At 39.7% G+C, this 24,559-nt stretch overlaps 1 protein-coding gene and 1 long non-coding RNA gene across 2 annotated transcripts in view; one reads left to right on the forward strand and one right to left on the reverse strand.

Moving 5' to 3' along the window:
* The window catches only part of EFNB2 (ephrin B2), a 49,419-nt gene that overhangs the window by 17,484 nt on the left and 7,376 nt on the right, over positions 1-24,559 (reverse strand). The window contains exon 3 of the mRNA XM_080376226.1: positions 9,071-9,354. Coding sequence (XP_080232352.1) covers positions 9,071-9,354 — 284 coding nt within the window. The remainder of the gene's footprint in view (positions 1-9,070; positions 9,355-24,559) is intronic.
* LOC308059231 lies at positions 1,089-6,046 on the forward strand. The gene is made up of 2 exons (XR_013926179.1): positions 1,089-4,741; positions 4,775-6,046. It is a non-coding gene; the product is annotated as an uncharacterized lncRNA (long non-coding RNA).

Raw genomic sequence — 24,559 nt, forward strand, 5'->3', positions numbered from 1 at the left:
CAGTGACTGAGTTAATGCCTAGTGACAGTTTAGAATATAACACTATAGATGAGAAAATGTGCCAGTCTCATGGTTGTAACAGTTTAGATGGACATGATGTTATTTGCTTTGACCACATGGAGTCCAGGAGTAACCCCAATGAAGTGCCACAGTCAGAGTTTGCCCTACAGATGAACCTCATTCCTTTCAGGGGAGATGCTCTGTACTATAACAATCTAGAGCAATTTTCCACATGTTTGCTTCAATAAAAGATACCTTCATCTCCTGCTTTTACATCAAGCACAACAAAAGTGTGCTTTATTGCAAAACACAAAAAGCTATTTACATCATCTAACTATCCTTCAGCAACACAGAGTTTGGCACCTTAGCACCAAGATCAATTATGATACTATCGGATGACTGTGCACTTGGCAAAGACGATCACAAGTTAAGCACTGTTTTGATTGCAGTATGCTTCTGTTTGTGTTTAGAACTTTAAAATATCCACGGAGTAAAACTTAATGAGGGAACATCGCTGAAATAAAGCAATCTGGAATTCCAAGGTGCTACAGAACCTCTAATTCAAATACTCACCATAAGAAATCACAGGGTTTAGCTTCTTTCAAAAGTACCACGCAGGCATATTTCGGATCATTTTCAGAAACTCCGACGGGATGAGTGTGTTAATGCTCCAGCGTTTAGGATTTTTAGAAGTCAACTAGACAGGAGAGCCGATACTTCTAGTAATTATGTCCATAAGGTTTTTAAGATTCCACTAGTGTTTTAACGGTATAACATCATTAAGTTTTGGTTTTGTGGTTTGGGTTTTTTTCCCTTTTTGCAACACAGGTTAATTAATGTCTTGATTCTGCTACCGAATCTGCCATGGCAGCCTCTGGATGGCAGATGGAATAGTTTCAGCACAGGCTGGCGCCAAACACCTGGAAAGCAGCTTTGCAGCAAAGGTGCCGGGCATCCCAGTGGACACCAAGCTGCCCATGAGCCAGCATTGTGCCTTCACAGCAAAGGTGGCCGATGGCCTGCTGGGCTGTATTGGGCAGAGCACTGCCAGCAGGCAGGGGCAGGCCACCCTTCCCCTCTGCTGGACAAGTCCAGTAAATGGTTCATGGAGATGATGAAGGAACTGGAGCACCTGTACAGAGGCTGAGGACTCGGGGACTGCTCAGTCTGGAGAAAAGAAGACTCAGACGCATCTTAGTCATGTGTATAAATACCAGGGGGATATGTGTGTGTTTGTGTCTGTGTTTCTCTGTGTGTGTGTAAAAAAGGAAGAGCCAGACTTCTCAGTGGTGCCCAGTGACAGGACAAGAAGCAATGGCCACAAAACCAAAATACAGGGAATGCTGTTTAAACCTGAGAAAATGTTTTTAAATATGAGGGTGACCAGGTTATCCAGGCCAGCTGTGGAGCCTCTATCCCTGCAGATACTCAGAACTCTGCTGGACACAGTCCTGGGCAGCTGGATGCAGCCGGGCCTGCTGGAGCAAGGGCTTGAGCAGGGGACTAGATGTCCAGAGGTGCCACCCAAACTCAACCATTGTGTGATTCTGCTGTCCACCCCACTGTCATGGTCTAATGTGTTTACGTGCCGATGTGAAATACTTGAAAAATAAATTCATTCTTGGTTTCCCTGGCAGACTTCTGTTTTGCCCACAGCAGCTCAGTGAGCACGTGAGGCCTAGTCTGCTGCTGTGGTGTGGTGACTTTTGCTGTCTTCATCTACTGAACAAAAACCAGATAAATCATTCTAAAGAAAGATGTGAACATGCTTTTTAAAGCCAGCCTTATCAGCTTAATACGGGCTCAAGAACTGCTAAGTTAGATACCTTAAGACTAATCCTGCTTTTACTCACAGAAATACTTGTATGATTTCCTTGGGACTGAAAAAAGAAACTGGAAGACTGCCCATTAGGGCTTAGTTTTATATTCGGATTTATCAGAAATTATTCCTGAAATGTTCTTCCTCCAAAGTTTCCAGGATTGACTAAAGTCAGAAAAGAAAGTCCAAACTGACATTTTACCCTGGTTTTCAACCATTTCAACCCTGTGTTTTAGCTAATGCAGTTCTCTAAGTATGTTTCCCTCCAATCTTGCTATGCAAAGACTTCAATGAGGCAAACAATTTCAAGTATTTAAAATCAATTTCACTAAACCCTTTATAAATGCTTATGCAGTTCCTGGTCTTTTATTTTAGGTCTTAAAAAACTGTAAGATGTAACAGATGTAATAGAAGTAACTGTATAAACAAAAAGACATTATCCCACTTGATGAGATAAATGCACATCACCAAACTTGGGTACAAAATGAAAGTTAAATGTGTTTCAGTACGCTAGTGCACTTCTACGCTTTAGTTTAGACAGATACTTTCCTCATAGCATGGCATGTCTCCTCAATACACACTCCCTTGATTTAAAGTTACTCATACCATGCACATAAAGGATAAAATACACAGTCAGCACCACCTTCTTCTGCATGTAGTCCTATTAAGGTTGCATATGTAAATCTAAGAACATACACAACTTGCACAAGATCAGGGTTTAAGCTGTTTTTTGCAAAGCACTGCAAATGTCCCTTATTGTTAATATGTATACTATACACATAAAGACTTCCAAGTGAGAATATTGTATCTTTCTTTGTGAATATACTGTATTGCCAGTATTTATAAATTGTTTATAAGGAACTAAAAAAAATGAGAAACTAATATAGTGACTAAAAATATTAAAAAGCTTCCTATGAAATGTAAAAACCTGTTTAATTCTTGAGTATTTCCTGGTTAAGTCTTTCTTCCAGTCTAAATAAATATTCTTCATTTTCATCTGATTCTGTATCTATCTAGAATATTTGGGGGGGTGAAGGGGAGGATAAATGTATTTTTTCACAAGATGCCGTCAATTAACAAACCGAGCATTCCTCTCTTTCATTTCTTTCCCTTAGGAATAGAGAAATAATAACAGATTTCCTGCTGAACTATCTCTGTCTACTTTAAAGGAGATAAACGGTTGGTATTGCCTAGGTAATGGCACCGAATATGAACAAAGTACATCAATCTAAAATAGCCTTATTGTCTTACAAGGCCTGTGTGGTCTGGGACAAAACCCCAAAGGGACCATGACTCCATTAATCCTGTAAGTCTTAGACTGTGTTAGAAATCTGAAGCTGCACAGGCAGTCTTTTTTTTCTCCAATAATATTATTTGTGTGAGCTGTATCTATATTTAATTCAACAAGAACTAAGTGGTATTGTTGTTATATTCCTTAAAAGACTCTACTCTCAGCAAAGTCAAAGATGAACCTTTGCGTATCATTTTACACCAAGAAGAAATAATTCGTCTAATTTTTTTGAGGAAAGAGGACAAAGGAAAGAAAAAACATGATCTTTGTACAACTGGAATCGGGGTGGCTACTATCGCATAGGCTTTCATTAACACCACCACCACCAAAAATAAATAATAGACTCCTGGACCACAGAGTCTTTAACAAAAAGCACAAAAAATGTCTTTGTTGCAAAAGAAATGTAATTGAAATTCTGATACAATTTTTGTTCCAATTTTGGCTAGTTTGAAATTAACCTCCAAACAAAGGAAAACCTAAGGTTTCCTTTCAGGTTGCTTTCACTAGGTATTTGGGAGGTTGCAGTGGGCTGCAGACTGGAACCTGCCTCAGAGAGGTGTCAGAATCCCCAGCCAGCCAGATTAGCCAGCACTTAAACTGTTTGGTCAGAACACTAAAATAACATTTTAATGTAAATCTATTTGGCCATGCAAAGAGATTTATTCTATCCAGCTGCACTGTATTTCAGGGCACAATCTATATTGTCTTTTAATGTGTTCTCCCTCAGACAGTTATTGCCCTTTAATTGTACCAGAATGACAAAGTGAAAACATAAAAAGCTTTGTGATTTTTTTCAAACCCAGCTAATGCTAAATCTTCAGAATGACCATATCAGTTTTAAAAGCCATGGTACTGCTAAAGCAGCTACCCAAAATGTAGTGCTACTAGCCAGTATAAACCTTTAAATCTGTCAGGGATCAAAAATAAATATATATAAACAAACAAACAAACAAACACACACACACACATATATATATGAGGGGTTTTTTTAATTTAAGCCAGAGACGAATTGTGGAAGTGGGTCGCTTGAAAAAAGTTGACAAAAAACATTTAAGGAAAGCTGAGTATTCCATTTTGCCAATGTCAAAGCCAATGAGCATCATTAGCTGGGCAAGCTTGGCTAATGAGATCGCAGGCAGAGCAAGCATTTTAGAGGAACCTTTTCTAGGTAGCCCTGACATCATTTTGCAGGCCCTTCCAAAACCTAAAGCCATTCTTTTATGAATTTTTAACAGCTGAAGGCTTCATTGCACATGACTTATTTTTTAATGCTGATGATGCCAGCCCAAAATCTTCATCTTACTCATGCAAAAGAAAAGATGAAGTGAACAGAGTATGTGCTCACTTTGCCAAACTATCTCAGGAGCATGATGGTGCCTGAAGGCAAGTGGCACTTCTCCCTTCCCTCTGGTGAGGCTTCCCCAGGGCACGGCCTCAGTGCAAATCCAGGGTACTGCAGCACTCCTGAAGCCCTATGACTAAAGGCCGAGTTTGTTTGGAACAACTCTTGTTCACCAAAAGTAAACATCTTTGGCATGTTATATATGCTTGTACTATGCTAACATGTCTCCCTCCCATAGAAGAAACACTGCATCTGAGAGAGGTACTAAAACAGTTGCACCACAACCCAAGTACTTGCAGATCAATCTCCTAGCACTGAGAAGATACTCATTGCTCATTCTGAGCAGTCCACAACAGTGGACAAATATACTCCATCCCCTAACCATGCAAAGACATAAAAAGACTTTTTAATGCAAACATCAGAGTTGCAAATCTGCATACCCTTCTTCTGCTTAACTTTGCCCTTTGCACAGATATTTATGTTGTTGGGCATGATGTATCTTCCTTCATGCATCTGATTAAGGATTTCCTCAGAGACTTATGTTAGCTAAATGGTCATATATTTTAGGATAATCTAACATTAATACTTCTGAGATCTCAAGTACAGTTGACCTTCTCCCGTTCTGCTGAAAAGAAATCAGGTAACCACAGGAAAATGAATCTATTAATTTCCCAGGAACCAAAAACTGATGATGGCAAAGAAAAGAAAAGCAAGGACACTCTGTTAGATCATTTGTTGTTTGCTTTCACAATACCATTCACTATGGTCTTTCCAAGTACTGCTGTTCATGGAATTAACTCTTTGGATCCTGATACTCCTACAGAGCAGTACCTTGCCAAGAAATAAATAGAGTATTTTTGGATTAAAATACCATTAAATGTGAAAACAGGTATGAGAAGCTCATCTACATTTTACTTTTTTAAAGAATTCTGAACTGTGGAATGAGAAAAGTTGCATCTTTTATATGCTTAGACCTAGGGAAGTACTGAGTAGAAAAGATCTTCTGTTATGCCTATCATGAATACATATGAATGTTATAAAAATTATGGCTTCAAGAATTCCTGTACAATCACATTTCCCTAAAGATACACAGGGTTCAGGAAGCTGCTTCATCCTGTGTTACAGCTCTCCTCCCAAAATTACTAACCCCCTAATCTTAATAGAGATTTTACTGTTTAATACAGCTCCACCAACCACATACTATTACCTTAGAAAAACAAAACATGTTTCCAAATAATAGCAGGATGATAAAGGTAGATGATGATGCACAAAACATTTAAAGGACTGACAACAGCCTGCCAGCATAAACAGCGTGAGACTGGTCTGTAGACAGAGCCATAGCAAGCACTGCAAAGACACTGGGCTCAGTAAACGCTTCTGACAGGTTTGTTTGATGCCCCTTAGTTGCGGGAATTCAAGATCCTAAAATACTTCAAAAGCAAAAGCTGGCACATAAAATGCATTGTCTTCACTTCATAGCTCTCCCACCCCCTCAAAAACCCAACAAATCAAGAAAAACCCAAAACTCCCAAACAAATAGAAAAGAAAAAGGAAAAAGGAAAAAGAAGAAAAAGAAAGAAGAAAAGGAGAAGGGGAAGGGGAAGGGGAAGGGGAAGGGGAAGGGGAAGGGGAAGGGGAAGGGGAAGGGGAAGGGGAAGGGGAAGGGGAAGGGGAAGGGGAAGGGGAAGGGAAAGGGAAAGGGAAAGGGAAAGGGAAAGGGAAAGGGAAAGGGAAAGGGAAAGGGAAAGGAAAAGGAAAAGGAAAAGGAAAAGGAAAAGGAAAAGGAAAAGGAAAAGGAAAAGGAAAAGGAAAAGGAAAAGGAAAAGGAAAAGGAAAAGGAAAAGGACAGAGCAGTATTGGAGTCAGCTCAGTGCATTCCTCTTTTGGGCCCAAGCACACCTGTTAAATTACAGGTTTACGAACAGGGATATACGCAAATGATCTACAGCCTGATTTGCGTACATGATTAAGATGTATTATATTACTTATAAAAATGGCAGTAAACGTCCTGACTACCAGAAACTGCATCTGACAAGGCTGTGTCAGGTCATGAGCTTTTGAACACAAACTGTTAAAATCCTATCTAGCGCCAGTATCCCTGTAAAACGGTGTCCTAGCTGAGCCCTGGCCTAGTTTTCTACCCTGCTTAAGTGTTTCTGAGACCAACATCACTGAGTTCATTGTTTTCTCCCTGAATGGTAGAAAAGCGAGAGTTTTAGCTTCAGGATGGCTGGGTTTTCAGGGTTGGGGTTCTTTTGGTCCAACCTATTAAAATGTATGGGTACCCCTGCTGCAGCTCAGTTAGTATGCTAGCAATATAACGATAAATTTGCCATTTGTTTATGCCAGAATGAGTAGGGAAAGTAATATCCTAAGGCACTCCGTTATTACTGGAAGGCCAGTGTGATTTTTGAGGCATTAGGCTGTAGACTGAGCAAGTTCTTTCAACCAAAACCCACTGTAATCTTCCAGGAAATGCAACGTCTATTATGTCTTACTGCTATAATGAAATAATTATACAAAACTAATGAAAATGAGACATATTTAATAATTCTTTGGGTAAACCCATGAAATAGATATGACAGAATTGACAGGGTATCAGAAAGCTCCATTTGTGCCCATAATTTTCAGCTGATAATTGCAGCCATTCGTTCCACTACAGCTGGTTCGCTGTGGATGTTTTTAAAAGCAGCACTAAATACTGAACATACTTCATCATTAAAGCCCATTATTTGAGCGTGGTCATTTTTATGCTACACATTTTCACTGGAGTTACAGACAACTATCTCTCAACATCTAATCTTGCAGCTTTTACCCTAGTAAATCTCACTGGATTTCAGTGGGAAGTTTGTCAAACTTAAATGCTGTGTAAGTGCGGTCAGGTTTTTATATATCCCCTTGACTAAACAGAGAAAGCACCTATATTAAGTGATCATTTTGTCAAACCTTAAAGTGCAAAAAATGGTATTTTGTATCTCACATAACGGTTATTTATTATTTTCTGTATTTAATGTTTAATACAGAGAATTCTTACATATTTCCTGTGACATACAACTTGTTTTATACACAGTGTGTACCGCTATGGATATAACTGGGAAGTACGCATTAACTTATATTAAATGTATTTCCATGTCCATTCTGAAAGTACTTGCTCAGGGCACCTGTAAAATTACCAGTATTTTTAACTAAAAAAAAATGAAGAAACATTTAGAGTGGCAGACATTACATAAAATAGTTATCAGCCTTCCTATTTTCAAGGAGGTGGCAGAAATGTGTTTGGGGACAAATTTTTTAGAAGGGCCTGCTGTGATAGGACAAAGGATAATGGTTTTAAACTAAAAGCCAGCAGATTTAGACTAGATATTAGGAAGAAATCTTTTACAGTGACTGGTGAAACACTGAACAGGTTTGCCCAGAGAGGTGGTAGATGCCCCCACCCCTAGAAACATTCAAGGTCCAAGTTGGATGGGGCTCTGAGCAACCTGATCAAGTTGAAGATGATCCTGCTCATGGCAACGGGGTGGACTAGATGACCTTTAAAGGTCCCTTTCAACCCAAACTACTCTACGATGATTCTATCGTTCTATGAAATAAGACACACCAGTATGTTACTTCCTTTAACTGCAGAAAAGCCCACACACAGAATTTGTCCATCTCCTACTAACTGGTGATCCTTGTTCAAGACTTCAGAAGTTCCCATGGGGTTAAATGAGATCTGCAGGCCATAATATTACAATGATAAAACCTAAACTAATGTAAATTGTTGTTGTACTGCTGAGATGTCTGCTTATGCTAACTCCTGATTCACATAATTAACTTCACATGTCATAAGTAATTTGAATCACTAAACATAGCAGTTACCTCCAGACTTGCTTTCAGCCATAAGTCCCTGATCAGACTAAAACTCACACAAAGTTTATATTGTTGGACACAGGCCTGTGTCATGCACATTCTTTTTACAAGTCCAGGACCATGAAAAAGGAGGAAATTCAAGATCATGCTAGTCCAGGTTTTGCCCAAGAACCCTGCTAGCTACTGTATGGACACAGTAGGTATGTATTGTGGCTAGGCATGCTGAACTAGAGCCTACCAATAACCCTTGTGGGCAAATTACACTGTCAAAGTTGGCATCAAAGTGGCCAAAAGGTGTTTCCTGCGAGAATCCCTGGACTACTTCGAGCAATGGCCAGCCATCTCACGTAGGATGCCTCAGCTCAGAATGGCCAGGCCACTCTACTCCTACTCCTGGCGTAAGAGCACCCGAAGGCAAGGCCAGTATCATGGCACATCACCAGCTATGAGCAGGAAACATCATGGTTCAGCTGCATGCAACTTTCAATGAGAATACAGACCACTAAACAGTGAACAGGAGGAGAAGCCCTTTACAGGCACAGAAGTACAATCTAATTTGGTTTACACAAACCAAGGAAAAAAAAGAGACAGACACCCCATAGAAGCCACGAATAATGCTGAAAACATGCTGGCAAGAAAATATTTTCAGAGGAAACAATACAAACCTATTCACATTCTTCTTAGCTTGCTGATCATGTACAAGACAACATACAAAAGAACAAACAATTATATTTAAAAGAATGAACAACTGAAATTTTGAACTTACATATGACGTAATAATCTTTGTTCTTCTGAAATTCCAGGCCCCAGAGATTAGGACTGAACTCTTGAAACTTGATGGTAAACTTAACGTCTTGATCTGGCTTGGCACAGTTGAGTAGAGGTGTATTGTCCTTTTTAATAGCACAGCTATCTGCTTGGTCTTTATCAACCATGTAGACCTTATAATATTCATACTGGCCAACAGTTTTAGAGTCCACCTTTGGGCATATAATATCCAGTTTGTCTCCTATTTGTGGATATAGTACCAATCCTTGTCCAGGAAGGAATCTAAAATGGGAGGGGGGTGGGGGTGGGAAGGGAAAAAGAAAAAAGAGACAGAGGGGGGAAAAAAAAAAGGGAAAATGTGAGACACTTGATAAAATCTCACCCAGAAAAGCAGCAACTGCAGTGGACAGAAAGAAACAAATGCATAGTTTCCAAAAACAAAATAACAGACTGAGCAAACCCGATCTTAATAGTTTGGGCCTGGCTCGATTAAATATCAACATGAAATATCAACAAGATGTTTATTTACATCTTGAAATTACAGATGGATTGAGTCTTACAGTCCTTATCCCAGTTTTGGGAACTCTAGTATATTTTATGTCTCTCTGGCGGGCACTACTGTTTCTTCCACATTTGGCCATTTACAGCAGCGAGTATGTCTGGCGGGCTACAATCCTGTTTTGCTGCTTTGGTAACATTTCTACTATTCTTGCACATATTTTGCTTATTTTGGACATGGGAGAATGACAAGAATAATCTTTCAAAGCCCCTGATCAACCACGTGGAAAAGGAAACAACTTAGACTTCAAGCGTTAACAATATACTGTAGATGCTGATTGATATTACAAGACAAAGGAACATCTGTCACTCACCAGGATGATGCTTATAGACCTGGAGTGAAGAGAGATCTACCTGACCCAAGGATCACACATGCTTCTGATACAACACTTTTCCAAGACAGTGCAACTGCTACACTACGATGATTTCTTCTCTTCATAAACTCCACCACTGCTGTCATTATTTTAGCTCTTTTTTTAATTTCTTGAGCTGCAAGTGAAACACGGGTATGCTTTTGCCTTAGCGTAGATGAAGACTTCTTACACAAACCGGCTGCGAGCGTAAACCTTTGGGGTTAGCCTTAATATTGTATCTTTCCTACTCATACTAATTAACAGCCAAACTTCACCACTTCTTCACAAATAAAAATATAAATAATTACTTATAGTATTGATTCATCCACAAAATGAGGAGCCTTGTTCTCACAAGGACAAAAGCCACAGCAGGTTTGTTTGTTTCTTTCTCCATGATATATTTGCTCCAATTAAGGCCAAGAAGTGCGTGTTTTAGAACTACAGCCAACACAACATCCTCGAATGCACAGACCTGAAAGACTGACTTTCTTTACTCTTTCTCCTGCCTGCCAGCCTTTTCCAAAGGTCTTCCTTAATGGAGAATCGGCCTGAAAAACTGACTGAAACAATTGCTGCCTAATGAACACCCTTCTCCAAGTGCTCGCATTTAAACAGCACTCGTAGTAAATCCAGCTTATTCACAGGCAGCCTTCCTGGAAACTGTAGAGCATTAAGACTCAAGCAGAACAAAGTTGCAGGCGTCCTCCAACCCCCAGCTTGGCTGAAGGAGCCCACCAACATGTAGTACTGCTGCAGGAGAACTTACTAAGTTAGAGAAAAGAATGATGCGACACCCCAAATTTCAGATCCATCATTTACAACTGCTTTTTCCCACACAATGCAAGTTTATGATCTGTGCTAATTAAGCAGGAATATTTTCACTCACAAAGCCTGTGTAAGAATTGTATTTGTTGTGAAGCAGCACGTAGCAGGACAAAGACAGGTAATTACAGATTTAGGGAGAAAGAACAATGAAATGTTATGGCAAGAAAAGCGACTGTTGATGTATAAATCACTGCACTCTTTTGTGTCATGCAGTGCAATTTCCAGACTACAGAAATTAAGCTTGGCCACAGCTGTCCAAATTGAGATGCACTGGAGATGTGGCGAAGCTGCACCTCCTCCTCCAGTTTTCAGACATGCCACAGGAATGCAGTGACCACCTCCCAAAAGCCGAAATGGCAAAACAAATGGAAAGGTGGAAATGCATCCTCCTTGGCATCACTGGCCTGGTGAGGCGTGACTGAGGGAGAGGCCAGCTCTGCAAGGGCACCAAGAGAATGGAGGGGAGGAAGAGACCCAGCAAATGTCCCCGGGGAGCAGCATGGATCCTGACTCAAACTCTCCTCGGCGATTGACTTTGACCAGGCAAAAGCAAATGGAGTTTCTGAGCTAACCTCCATTACTTGTGACTGACTTTACCACCTCGTCTCACCACAGCCCCATTTCACTTTGCTTCTGTGCAGCAGTGTTGTACGAGAAAGATGAAAATTACTTGTATTCCCCCATCTGCAAGCCAGGACAAAGGCTGGTCACTCTGTGACACCACGGCTGCAAATACTTGTTCTTGCTAGTAATTCTTCTTCACATAATGGGAATATGTAATATGAAACACATGAGATTTCAGAGGACCGGATCTTTGTTTTTAAATTAATTGATTTACATTCCCATGCATAACAAATATGAAATTAGTAAGGTTAGAAACATGCACCTGTCTGTCATTACCAGTAATATGACCTAAAAGCTGCCCTGAAAAACAAAACCCCTTGATTCTCATTGTAGCTTCTGTATATATATATACGGATGTAATGAAGCAGCAGCAGTATACATTCTCCATGCAAACTCCAAGTAGAAACGAGTTCAGAGATGGCATGCCAGGCAACCCTCAGGAACAGCTACTGGAGAGAAAGCACACTTGTGTGCCTTGGTTAAGTAGCCAGGAATTGTCCCATAAAAGGTAGAGGACAGAACCACCCCCCAACAGACGGCTAAAACTATGTTTTACAAGAGCTTTAAACCAATGCACTCGTTAAGACTTTATGGCAGAGGAATATTCTTGCTATGGCTCTAATGTCTGTACAGTTTTAGAACTAAACTCGGTAAATCTCCTTCCACTTGAGTTTCTGAACTTGTAAGATCTAATGCTGATGGGATTAGTAAAGAAAAAAGGCTGAAAATGAAAGGATTAATCCGAGAACTTGATTGTATTGAAATTTTTTCCACAGTTTGCAGTTTTGATCATGACCTTTGTGAGAAAGATATTTTTCCAATTTACTTTCCTTATTTTCTTACAACAATAAAGCCCAAATATGGATGAAGAGAATAAAAAGGTTTCCCCTCATGCATTTCAGTTTGACCACAAAACTTACAGCGGCTGATGAGTAGTAGGCATGATTATTATCCCTACATTTGGGTAATACTTTTGCTACTGTGTTTTCATAAAGACTTTAAATAAATCATTTGCTGGGTACTAAGCATTTTCTGAAGCTATTTACTAAGTGTCAGGAGAATTAAGGCTACTGTTTTATGATCCTATTTTTCAAAAACTTGTATCTAAAAAAAAGAAAAGGACAATGCACATTCAGCCTTGATAGAGGTTAACAAAAACTTCAGGATTAATCCTGAATCTTTCTTTCTGCAAGAGCTGATGTAGCCTTAAGCATTCTGGGGTAGCATCCACACTTATGAAACATTTGCAGGATGGCATCTGTAAAACAAGTTGATGAACTGGCTTTAGAAGTCTGATCAGAATGTGCCTTCAACTAACTAAAAAACTTCCCCCGCCCTGAACAGAAATATAATAAAGATGGAGCAAGAGGTTTTCAGAATCCTGTGATTGATTCCAAGGAAGCTGCGTTACTCCAATAGCTGGCTGGGACAGTGACATGCTCTTCTTGAGCAGCCAGGATAGCGACAGCACTGGAACCACTGCTTTCTATAAAACCCCAACTTTCTAACTTTCTGCTTTCTAGCTCTATATGTTCTTTAGTGGGAAACCTACATACCACTACAAGTCCCTGTACCCCGTACAGAAAATTAGGAGAAAAGCCGAGCATACATTTCTGCCAGCAGTCAGATATAGTGAGATTAGAGCATTCAAAGTATCTTGCTCACAATTAATAATCCTATTGCTCACTGTGAGAAAGCACATAAAAGTATATTAAGTACAGTAAAAGATGTATGATGAAATTCATGCACTTTCTGTCTGGCACTTTTGGATACAGATGGCATTTTTACTGTCACCCCAAAACTGGTGTACTGTGGGCAACACTTGACATCTGTGCAAACCCATGGATGTGAATCCCTCCCACATGGCCAACTAGTCATGCAGCTTATCAAATAACAGCAACATGCAGAGTTCCCAAACCTTTTTAAAAGTATTGTATTAGACCAAAAAGTCACATGACACATGAACAGAAAATAGGAACAGAATATTCCATTCCTCATTCCCACCAATGTTAGAATAATTTTCTGTATCACACTTATTTTAAGGCCAAATAATTCCTGGCACTAATGTACTAATGTAGGCCAAAGTCCTAGAGAAGTTAAACTTGGATTTTGAAATTTTACAAAAAATAAAATTCATATTATGCAGTTTCCAACTAACTTCTTAAGAATCTACTTCCTGTTTAAAGAAACTTAGCAAATTCAACCTTATTGAATTATAAAGTTTTCCTTAATGATAACCATTCAAACCTGCCTAATTTCATTATATTAAATTCTCAAAAAAACCCAACTTTACCTGTCAGCACTTTTGCACTGAGAATATTTTACTATTCCTTACCAGTCACGTCTGAAATTGTAAAATTATCTACAGATAAAATTCTTAGCGAAATAAATTCTTACTTTGTTAATCAGTATTGACTGATGTAACAATCTGTTGTCACGCTCTTCCCAACTTGCAAAACTATATACATATACACACATACTATAAATATATATATGCACACTTAGCTTTAACTATATCCTAGTAATTATTAAATAAATGCTATTTTAGAAAGCGTGTTAGTACTTGTGGCAAGTCTTGTATATTTAACTGGGGAAACAGTGCCAAATTTCTCTGCTTTAATACCTTACCTGAACTAATTGGTGTAGGCAGTTAGCTTTAAATTAATGTAACAAAAATAACCCTAAAAATGCAAACAATCAAGAATGCTTCTTAAAATGCAGCCTGAAACCTTCTGTTGGGGAATCCTACCCACTTAACTTTATGAAGTTTAACTACCAGCCTGACTATAAAGTTATTCATTGAAAAGTTTTATTAAGGAAATGTCATGAATACTAATAACACAGTATGTTAGTCCGTTACTTGTACAAGTGCAAACTGAAACAGAATACAGAATAGCATTCCATGTACAAGCCCTTACTGTTTAGAAGAAACGGTTATTAAAAAGTACACATATTCATCATCTGGCTTTTGAAAAAATAACAATATTCATATTTTGAAAAGCATTTTGTCTACAGGAGAAGTGATTAAGCAAGGCAAAAGTCCTACCAGCTTGATGCAAAGCACAAAAGTTCCAGGAAAAGGTCTTAGTGATTTCAGTGAAGTAGCAGTGGGCTGATCACAGCCTGCTGAATGAGATGAAAACCAGTTTACTGATTCCTTTGAACTGAGTAAAATCCCAAATAGACCACAGACTTCTGTAAGAGTCCTGTGTGCCACACAGTTTTCACATTAGTTTCTGTCATAACCATCATCATATAAAAACCATGTGGAGATAAGGGATACACCCAGCTGTAAACCTGAAATGATTTTTTTGCAGAACCAGTGATATTACAGGACTGATCTCACTCAAGTTTAAATAGATTAAGTGAATGTGAATTCAGTCAGAAGAGGATCAGTAACTGCCATGGAATGGACAGAAAAACAAGCTTCATCAAAAAAGATTGATGTGGAGTCGCTGTCTCAAAATGGGTACAGAATTTGGTTAAAAAGAAAGGCACTACTCTTACGTGAAGTCTGTGCAAGAAAAATTACCATAGTGTGACACAGCAAGATGACAAGACTGGCTTTATACACAGACTAGCAAATGAAACTTTCAAAACAAAAGTAGTATAGCATTTCATATTATTAAAATACTTTAAAGTGAGTTTTGGAACCTCTTTTTCTTTGCCAGTGGAGGATTATTAAATCATTTTAATACTGTAACAATTTTCTACAGAACATGCTAAATAGGGTTGGTTTTGAATTTAAATAAAATTTAAGTTTAATCTGCTGACCTTATTTATATGTAACATTTTTCCACACAGTTAATTAAACTATTCATGTAAGCAATGGTTACTGGCATTAACAGGACTTGTAGGGTAGAAACTAAATGGAATTCAAACAAATAAATAAACAAATACATTCATGCTCATCCCTTAATGGTAAGTACCACATTATACACAGCCAAATTATAAAACACCGTAACACAAGTTTCTAAAGCTTCACTCTTGTATTTCTCACCTCCACTGGAAGGAAAGAACCTCTTTTTGGGGCTCAGGCTCCCCTGCAATAAAAAGTGCAGCAAGCCCATAAATTCTTTGAAACAGTGCCTGAAACTGTAGCTAATCTCCATCCTGGAGTTTGTGGTACCTCCTTGTCCTCCTCCTTCCTCACCGCCAAAGGAGCCCACCTTCTTTCAGACTACCTGGTGGAAATGCTTGCAGTGCGCTGAAAAGAGGAATGGTCAAGGGTTTATTTTGTTTTAATCACCACCCTGGACACAAAATGGTAGTGATGCCACCATTTTGTGTGTCTCAAGTAGCCATGCAAATGGACACCGCCATTCTTGGTGCCTTTTCCTGGACCTGCTCTTACTGAAATTGTTACCTCCATTAACTTCAGTAGGGCATGACAACGCAATACATTTATAACTGAAATCTTCATAACCTACACAAGAATATTCTGCAGCATGATTATGGATTCTCAAAATTTTAAGGGGACAGAGAATGAGGAGCATGTATGAAATTTTAGCTGTTTCATTTATCATATCATCTCACTACCTTTGGCAAAATACGAGAGGAAAGCATTTAAAATATAACACAGGATTTCTAATAGGCGTAAAATAAGGATGGGTTCAGAATGCATACACGCTATCCCAAAGAAAACATTTTTTTTGCATGGACCTGCAGGATTTGACAGTCAAATCACATCACAGTCCTAAAGGCACGGAGTTTCCACTGCATATAGAGCCACCCACAGACACCATTCCTCTTAAAATACACCAGAAAATGCCCTGACTAGTCTCCTAGAAAGATGTGTCACGAGTTTCCTTCACCAAGTAACTCGCATGACTATTGCTGTTGCAGAAGCACAGACACCCACTTCCTCACTCCCTTCAGCTTATGATGGGTCACAAGTCTAAAAGGTGCCCTGCACTCGAGAGAGCACAAAACCTGCAGCTAAGATATATTTGGCAAGAACCATACCCCTTTTGCCCTTGATGTATGTGGAAGGTCACTTGCAACCCAGCACCAAACACATCTTATTGGAGACACTATCTAAAAGAAAATCTGGTTCCTTAAAAGCTGCGGTGTATGAGATTATGGATGTGATCTCATTCCATGGAAAAAGTAAATAAGCCAAAGGAGGTGCCACACTCTCCTTTGGGGCTACCCCAGCCCTGGGCTCTGGCAGAGGGAGCTGACTGCAACTCCCGTCCAGAGGAAGGGTGGCATCTTGGGGTGACCACAGACTTGGGGGGTGCTGGCAGCCCCCTTTCCCAGCCCGGCGAGCAGCGGCAGTGCCTCACTTTCAGCCCCCCAGTGCGCAGCTGCCAGAAGAGTTTTGCTGTAAGACAGTGTGTCTGTTTCAACTGGACACCATTTCCACCTGCCAGAGACAGTTTAGTTTTGCTGGAAAGCTGCCCTTCCCCTCGCTGCTTGACTCTCACTCACAGAACAAAGCAAAAATACACACTTGCATAACTAAAACCTCCAGACCAAACCGTGCTTTACCCTTCCGTCCCCAACGTAAATCCAGGGTGCAAAAATGAATGTGCGGTTTTCCTCCCATGAAAGGGAAGCACAATTTCCTCTGCCTTAAAAACACCCTCTCAGAGAAAACACCGATATATTTTTTCCTCTACAATGGTAAACAAGATCTGGGTTTTTTGCACAAGAACGTGCAGCCTGGCTTAGAATATTTACCACACAGGTGGAGCTTGAAATGCTGAAAATGTGTACAATTTGATTTTTTACTAAAGCTGGCAAAGAATTTTTTTTTAAATAACAGATTTTATATTCAGTTTTCATGCGTGACATACATAAAGCATTATTAATAGCAATTAACTTTTTTGTATTATTGTGCAGAAAGCAATTACTGTTCTGCTAGAAGTACTTAAAGCACTAGAGAATTCTGATCCATTTACTAAATCAATTCTGGTAACCACAAAAGAACCACTAATGTGCTTTAGGACAGGCTTCGCACTAAAGAGAAAAAAAAAAAAAAGAAGATGGATATGACCAATGTTCTATTTTAAAGTGTATTATATTAACATTTCATCAGCATTTACAGAAATAGGAACCCTCACAACAGTGCTGGACTTACTCAGCTTCAGCAAACAGGGACTCACTCCTCAAATCATTGCTTACTCTCGTGCATAAGCATGGGAACACACACAGGCACATTCTCCTTTTTACTGCATTTCAGCAGAAACATGCTTTCTATATTGAGTTTAAAAACTGCAAGTGGCTGCAGTGGAGAGTAGCAGCCAATCTGTATAAACGGTTTATTCTGAAGAATTTCTCAAAGGGAAAACACTCAGTAGGTGCATTGTAATTAGTTGCTCTTTCTAGTTACCTCTTGACAAATGATGCATGCGGGTCTGGATGAGAGCCCAACTCTTGACCCATGCCACCACTACACACTTTAGCACTTCAGGCAGAAACCCCTAGCCTCAGCATTCTTTTCATTTTGTTTTTCCAGAAACACAGTGCTGGTAATGCACAACATGAGAATCAGACATGATTAGCAAAGTTGGAATTCTTTCAGAAGTGCTTCGTATAGCTGCGTCCTAAATATATCCGAGGAAAGCTTCCTGCCTTCAATTCCTTCCAAATATGTAGCATGTTTTGGGATTGGGTTAAAGGACAGAACATGGAAATACTCACAGCAAACACTGATCCCGCAATGCTTAACGATATGCTTTGGTGACATTTGTAAGCCTTTCAAACAGAAGATATTAATGTGATTGTTATTTTAAATACAGAGGATTATAAGCCTACTGAGAAACGCAACTTTTGCCACAAAAAATACCTTTAAAAAATAAACATTTTTTTGGATAGCACTTTACTGCCCCCTTTTGCACTTTAACATTAGAACAGGTTTCAACATGAACATACCTCTGAGAAACATCGTGCTGTGAAGATACGGGGTAACACGACAGGGCTTCACGTTTACACACTAGCAGACTATCAGGCACTGTTTTGGGGACATCTTCCACTTGCCTACACTGTAAACAACTGAAACATCTAGCTTCATTGTCCCTGATCTTTCATGGAAGAGACCAGTAATGGATGGCAAATTACCATCTTCCATTTTAATCTGCATGTATATGGGCAACTGGGAGAGAATGGGATATTGCTCGTTAACACTAGTTGTCTCTAGAGATTTTCTAAAGCAAAGATCATGTGCAACTTGAATTTAGTTTTATTCATCAGGAAGGAAAGAATGACAAAGGGCTTCCCAGTCTGAGGCCACTCATGTGTTAGCAATCCCTTAACTGAAAGGATGGGTGTATCCAGAAGAAAACTTCACAAACTGGCAGGCAGGGATATTTTCTTGAAAGGTGAAGACAAGAAGCCTAGACATTCAAATACCCTGCAAGCCTACAGGCACAAACCCGTTCTGCAACTCCACACTGCAATTACAGTCGGTACAGAATCCATGTATGTCTGTGTGTGTCCACATATATCTACAAAAGGTAATAAATCTATAGTCTAGTGGCCAGTTATTTACAAAATACTAATTCATTATGACAGAGCCAGAGGGGGACCAGTCCTGCCCCAGCCCTCAGCTTCCATTTGACAAAGTCCATGTGCTGCTGTGTACACTTATATTTAAACTTAATCCATTTTCCTCTGTCATCCTACAATTACAACACAAGTCACAATAATATTAAATTTCACTGCCTACAGCGTTGCACAATTGAACCATTACTGTAATGAAAACTGACGCCCTTTGATAGTAACACTGGTGTTTTCTCTCATTTGCTAGCCATGAAATACAGGAAGAGACCAATGTTGTTTTAATTAAAGAATTGTTGTTCAAAATATGCTACTGGGAATATTAAAGTAGTTCTTTGCTCTCACAGCAAAGATAATCTGGTATTTATATGGTTTGGATTTTTTTTAAAAAAAAGAAAAATAAAAAAAATCTGTGCCATGAATCCAGCGTAACACAAAACCAATGCCCTACTTGACTTGTGCTCACGGAGGCAGGGCGTGCCAAACCCAAGAAAGATGGCGCTTTATTGAAAAGATGCAGAGCATGGAACAGAAAGTCAAACCAAACCATGTGTGCTTCTTACACAAGTCACTAAAGTCTTTGCTTTTAGAAAGCTAACAGAGAGCAGCTGGCATTTGCCAAAGAACTACTTTTCAAAAAGGGCACTGTAAATCACAAGAAATAAACAATAAAACCAGATTGTTCTATTGCTGTGCTACACTCAGCTCTTCTCCACCATTCCCATTACAAAAAAAAGAGGTGTCTTATGTCAGCTGCAATAGAAGGATACCAACCAAAGTTTGCAGTCTTCCTTCTCTTAACTACAATTTGTTCACACCTGTATGGTCTTGTTCCAAGACATGCTCCCAGCAAAGTCTATAAAAGAGGGCGGAGACTGTCTTGTTACTTGATGAGACATTAATAATCAGCGATTGTATCTCAAATTCAAAGAAAAAATTCCAGCTGCTTTGCAGTTGTTAGAAAATATATTATTGCATACCATTTGCCTGCATAAGTAAACACTGGAAGTAGAACAAAAGTTGTTAACTCACAACTTTCAGGAAAAGTTATGCCGAATCAGTAACAGCATTGTATGACAGACCAAAACCTATTTTGGCAAATCAATGTTATGCAAAGATTTCCAGAATCCACTTACAACTCTCTATCACTCCTATGCCACATCCTTTTTCTCTTTATATTGGAAAAGACAGTTTTCAGGGGAGAGAAAATGACCTTGAGTAAAAATCCAAATGGGAGCTCTAACATGAGCCTGCATTTGTGTCTCACAGTAAACCCAAGATTCAGCCACTCGCAAGTGCAGAGATCCTACATTCTTACCTTAAATACCAACTTTTCCAAAGTTTGACTGACTTGCAGAAGTAGAGTAGAACTGGGTTGGCCACTGCCACCTCCAAAGCAGTAGTAATATCAGATCTACCAAGAACCATCTTTTGTCCTGCTGCAGGTCTAAACCTCTCAAATTAAGCTAAACTGGCACTGTAGTGGTTTAAAAAGTGCTTTAAGGGTCCAGAAGTGCATTCAACGTGACAACAGACATCCCTGCCCTGGGTGGAAGACTCCATCAGGGCTTCAGCAGACAGCTAGGGACAGCAGGAGCTCCACCCAGTCAGTTTTAACCTGCTGCTCTGTACCTGCAAGACACTGGCATTTTGTTCTGCCTCTACCAGATGGATGCTCAGCCTGTGCACCCACTGCAAGCTGCAAACTGTGTTATCCTTCAGGGGGGTGATCGGGACTCTTGGGAGCAGCCGGGTCACTCTCGGCAGTCAGTCGTCAGTGGAAATGTGCTGCTGGTATTACACTGAACTGCAAGCAAAAGCACAGAAAACTGTTCCAGCAGAGCTACCAATGCAGCCAGACCTCCAGGAGCAAAGCTGATGGACCCACTGGAGCTGTCCCAGCCAGCACATAGCACATACCCCTGGTGGGGCTACAGAGACTACTGGCAAGATATGTGGAAACTAAGACTCTTTGCAAACGCAGACAGGACTGTAGGTTCTGACACAATTTTCTGATATTAAAAAGAAATAATAATAATCATGAAGCTTCAGAGCTCTGTATTTGTCCAACCCCAAAAAACCTTTTCACTCTGGCCTTGATTCAATACCGCTCATGCTTAAATCTGTCCCGCTTCAGCAAAAATATTCAGCATTCAGCACATGCTCAACATGAGCTTTTCTGAGTAAGGACAGTTTCCTGAGTCAGGCCCTAGGCGCACAGTGCAGTCTTGCTTGCCTTGGTGTCACACACCAATCCACAGAATGTAAAAGACGATGTAAGCAGTAAATTTATGAAGATTTGGGTTTTGTTTTTCTTCAAAAAGTGCCTGAAAACTGTTTGATAGAAGGAACAATGATTACCGCTAAAAATCATCTCTTCTAAAATATTTATCAGGCATACTAATAACCTTGCCTGCCAATGTGACTCTCCCTGTTCAGCTATTCTACATAGCTTGGAAAAAGAAACCCCAAAAAAACCCTAAAGGTCAGGTGTTGTGCAGTGATTAAGTTAGACAGCTTCTGAACTAAACTGAAATTAATTAAACATGAAGAAAGCAACTGAAGTGTGGACAGCAAATGCTATGGGATTGCAAACCCTCAAAAGGAGTCAAGATATTCCCAACTCCAAATTTACACTTTTACCCAGTCAGGTATAGAAACCAACTGGTGCTCAGGCAGTAGGTAAGCAGATGGTGAGCACCAGCAAAAATGAAAATGTGAAACAATGCACCACTCGAAGAGTCAGAAGTGCAGTTTTGTGTGCTTTCACTAGTGCTCGCATAGGTTCCTTAAACAAACTGCTTCAAACTTGCAGAACATCAAAAGCCAGATGGGTCTTCCTGAATGAATCCACAGGCAAGGAGCCAGGATTCCCGTTCGCTGCAGAAATAGGCCTGGACTTGATTTCAGTCTTCTTAGCTCTGACAGGCTGGAGTCTGGCAGAACTCCCAATCCAAAATAAAATAGCATTCAATTGCAACTGGGCTTTAACTAACAGTAACAATAATAATAACAATACATTTTAAATCCCTCTTATTAGCTCGAACATGCACTTCCCTTTACAGTGCATTGTTCATCTTTCCCACCGTTGTTCTTTGGTTTGGGTACCTAAGTAAATGCACTATTAAAGCAAAAGCTAACAGAACAGTGATAAAAAATTTGCAGCATCACAGATTTTTCAGCCTAATGTATCATTCCACCATCTAACCTATCCTCCTGTGTAAGACAGGCCATAAAATTTCTAATTTTCTGTTGACATGTGTAAAACTTGATTATGCTTTAAAGTCTACACAGCTCTGAATCCTACTAAATAAAAGTTTCGTAAATCCTGTTTTAGCTATTAACCACTAGACATTTCAAAAGAACACTATAGTAGAAACCCCATCCTATAGTTATGTATATGCCATACATTAGGAATGATTCACCTAGCAACATAATCCTCTACCAGCCTTTATCTTTTCTGGCTTGGAACCTATGTTTAAAACCAGAAGAAAGCACAGGCTAATACATCAAAGTTTAAATCAGCTGCATTATAATTATCATGCTGATACCGCAATAAACACAGGGTGTTGGCTGGCCAGGATTGCCAAAAAAGATAGAGGTACTGCTCTTATTTGCTGTCTTTGACAATGTATATAATCACATCAAAGGGAACTTCTCTGCATCACAGTTAACAGGGGAAAAAAAAATATCTGTATGTTCTCCTTCCTTGAGTAAAATGATACATTTTGTTCATTATAAAAAATACAAAATTTTGCCTATAATGAAAAAACAATTATAATCTAAAGCCCTTGCAAGCTAATGTAATACTCACTGAAATCACTGGAGGTTTTTTCACAGAGTTGAAGAGGAGCTAGACAGAAGCCTCGAACATGTTTATCTACTTGCAAATACATAAAATACTACATGACGTTTTCAATTCTGCATTTAAGTCTGCTCGAAAACTTTTGAAAATCAGGCTAAGAGTAAACATGGATTCACAAGCACAAAACATAAGAAATAATTCAAAATGACACTGAAGACACTTCAAGTTTCAGGAATTTCTCTGTGCATGCTTTATGGTTTCAGGTTTTAAGACCTAACTGCCCTTGGGGGCGGCGGAGCAACGGGAACACTGTTTTTTGTTCTGCCATTTCGTTTTCATACTTAGCTTTCACGCTGAGTGCAATGTGCTTGTTTTCTCAAAGCCTCTCCACTGTTGGGGGCGGCGGGGGGGGGGGAGCTGCTTTCCACCACCCCCCAGTTAGGGAACAGAAGTGCAAATCGCCAAAGCTCTGTGGTCTAATTCCATCTTCGAGTTAACATATGTCAGTAGAAACCATCTCAGGGGAGGGGAACCTGCAGAGGATTCTGTATGGGAACAAGGAGACCTGGCCGGCACTGCCAAGGATGCTGCACTGCCCAGGATGCGCTCCGTAAAGAATTACCCACTCCTTTCTGTGCCCTGCCAAACCTACCGAGCCTTATCTGGTACATTTCTGAAATGTGACATGACAGGCAGGTTCGAAAGCTAAATGTTGGATAATGGTGGGCAAACAAAGGACATCGTTTTTTGCATTATTTCTTTAATTACTTTAACCCTTGTTCGAACAGAAAGCATAGGGCCAGAGTAATTCAGCTTCTCTCTTTGTCATTTGCCTGCCATAAATATGCACCAGTCTGCATTTGAAAAGCTGAAGGAGGCCGCAAGCTTGCTGGACATTTATCATGCTCTGTTCCCTGTTAACAAGCAAATACTTTAGTTGAATGGCCCATTAGCAATCATTGTCAAATGCAGAATGCAAGGTGCTTGGATGTGACCAGCCTGTAAATTAGATGAGGGTGCCCCTGCGCTTTTGAGAATTTCAGCAAATGAATTGGATCTTTTGATATAGATTTGCGAAGGTTAAGCTGCAAGAGAGGAAACGTATCTGAGCACTTCAGGCCCCGAATATTCTGCCAATCTGTTCAGCTCCCTATATGCACTTGTTTATTTTTCATCTGTTAAATCACATCAGCAGCTTGACAGTTTTGGGTTTGGAGTTCCCTTTTCGGTCAGAACTTCCATCTTACTATGGGGTAGGATAAGAATGATAAATTCAAGCATGTAATTAACATCTTTATATAAAAAAGAAAAAGAAAAAGGAAAAAGAAAAGGAAGAAAAAAACCCCACCAACAAACCAAACTTTAAAAGTGTCCGAGCCCCTGCCAAACAAACAGCATGAATTCCATTTTGCAGAGCTCATCCCAGGCTCATTCCCACTAAAGACACAACTGTTATTGTAGGCTTCAGTGTTTTTTCCCCCTTATGTCTAGACTCTGCCTAAGAAATGCAGAGTGCTTTCTTCCCCCCCCCAGGAGACAAATGAGCAGGCAATAAAGTAAATATTTCTCGTTTGAATCATACCCCTGATTTGCAATGTAATGCTGAGTTTAAGTTGTGGGTGTTTACGGTTGTCAGTTGGGTAGAAAAGCAAGTCTTAACTACTTTGAAGGCTCTTTAAAAGAAAAGGGAAGAAAAAAATGCAAGTAGCTGCACTAGGAGAGGTATTTCACTACCTTTACAGCTGCAGATCACTTAAATGACAAAACAATGGCTAAATTGTCTGCATGCTGAACTCAAGGGGCTGACAGCAAGCTCATC

Source organism: Falco punctatus (assembly GCF_963210335.1).
Source record: "Falco punctatus genome assembly, chromosome: 2".
Classification (NCBI taxonomy): domain Eukaryota; kingdom Metazoa; phylum Chordata; class Aves; order Falconiformes; family Falconidae; genus Falco; species Falco punctatus.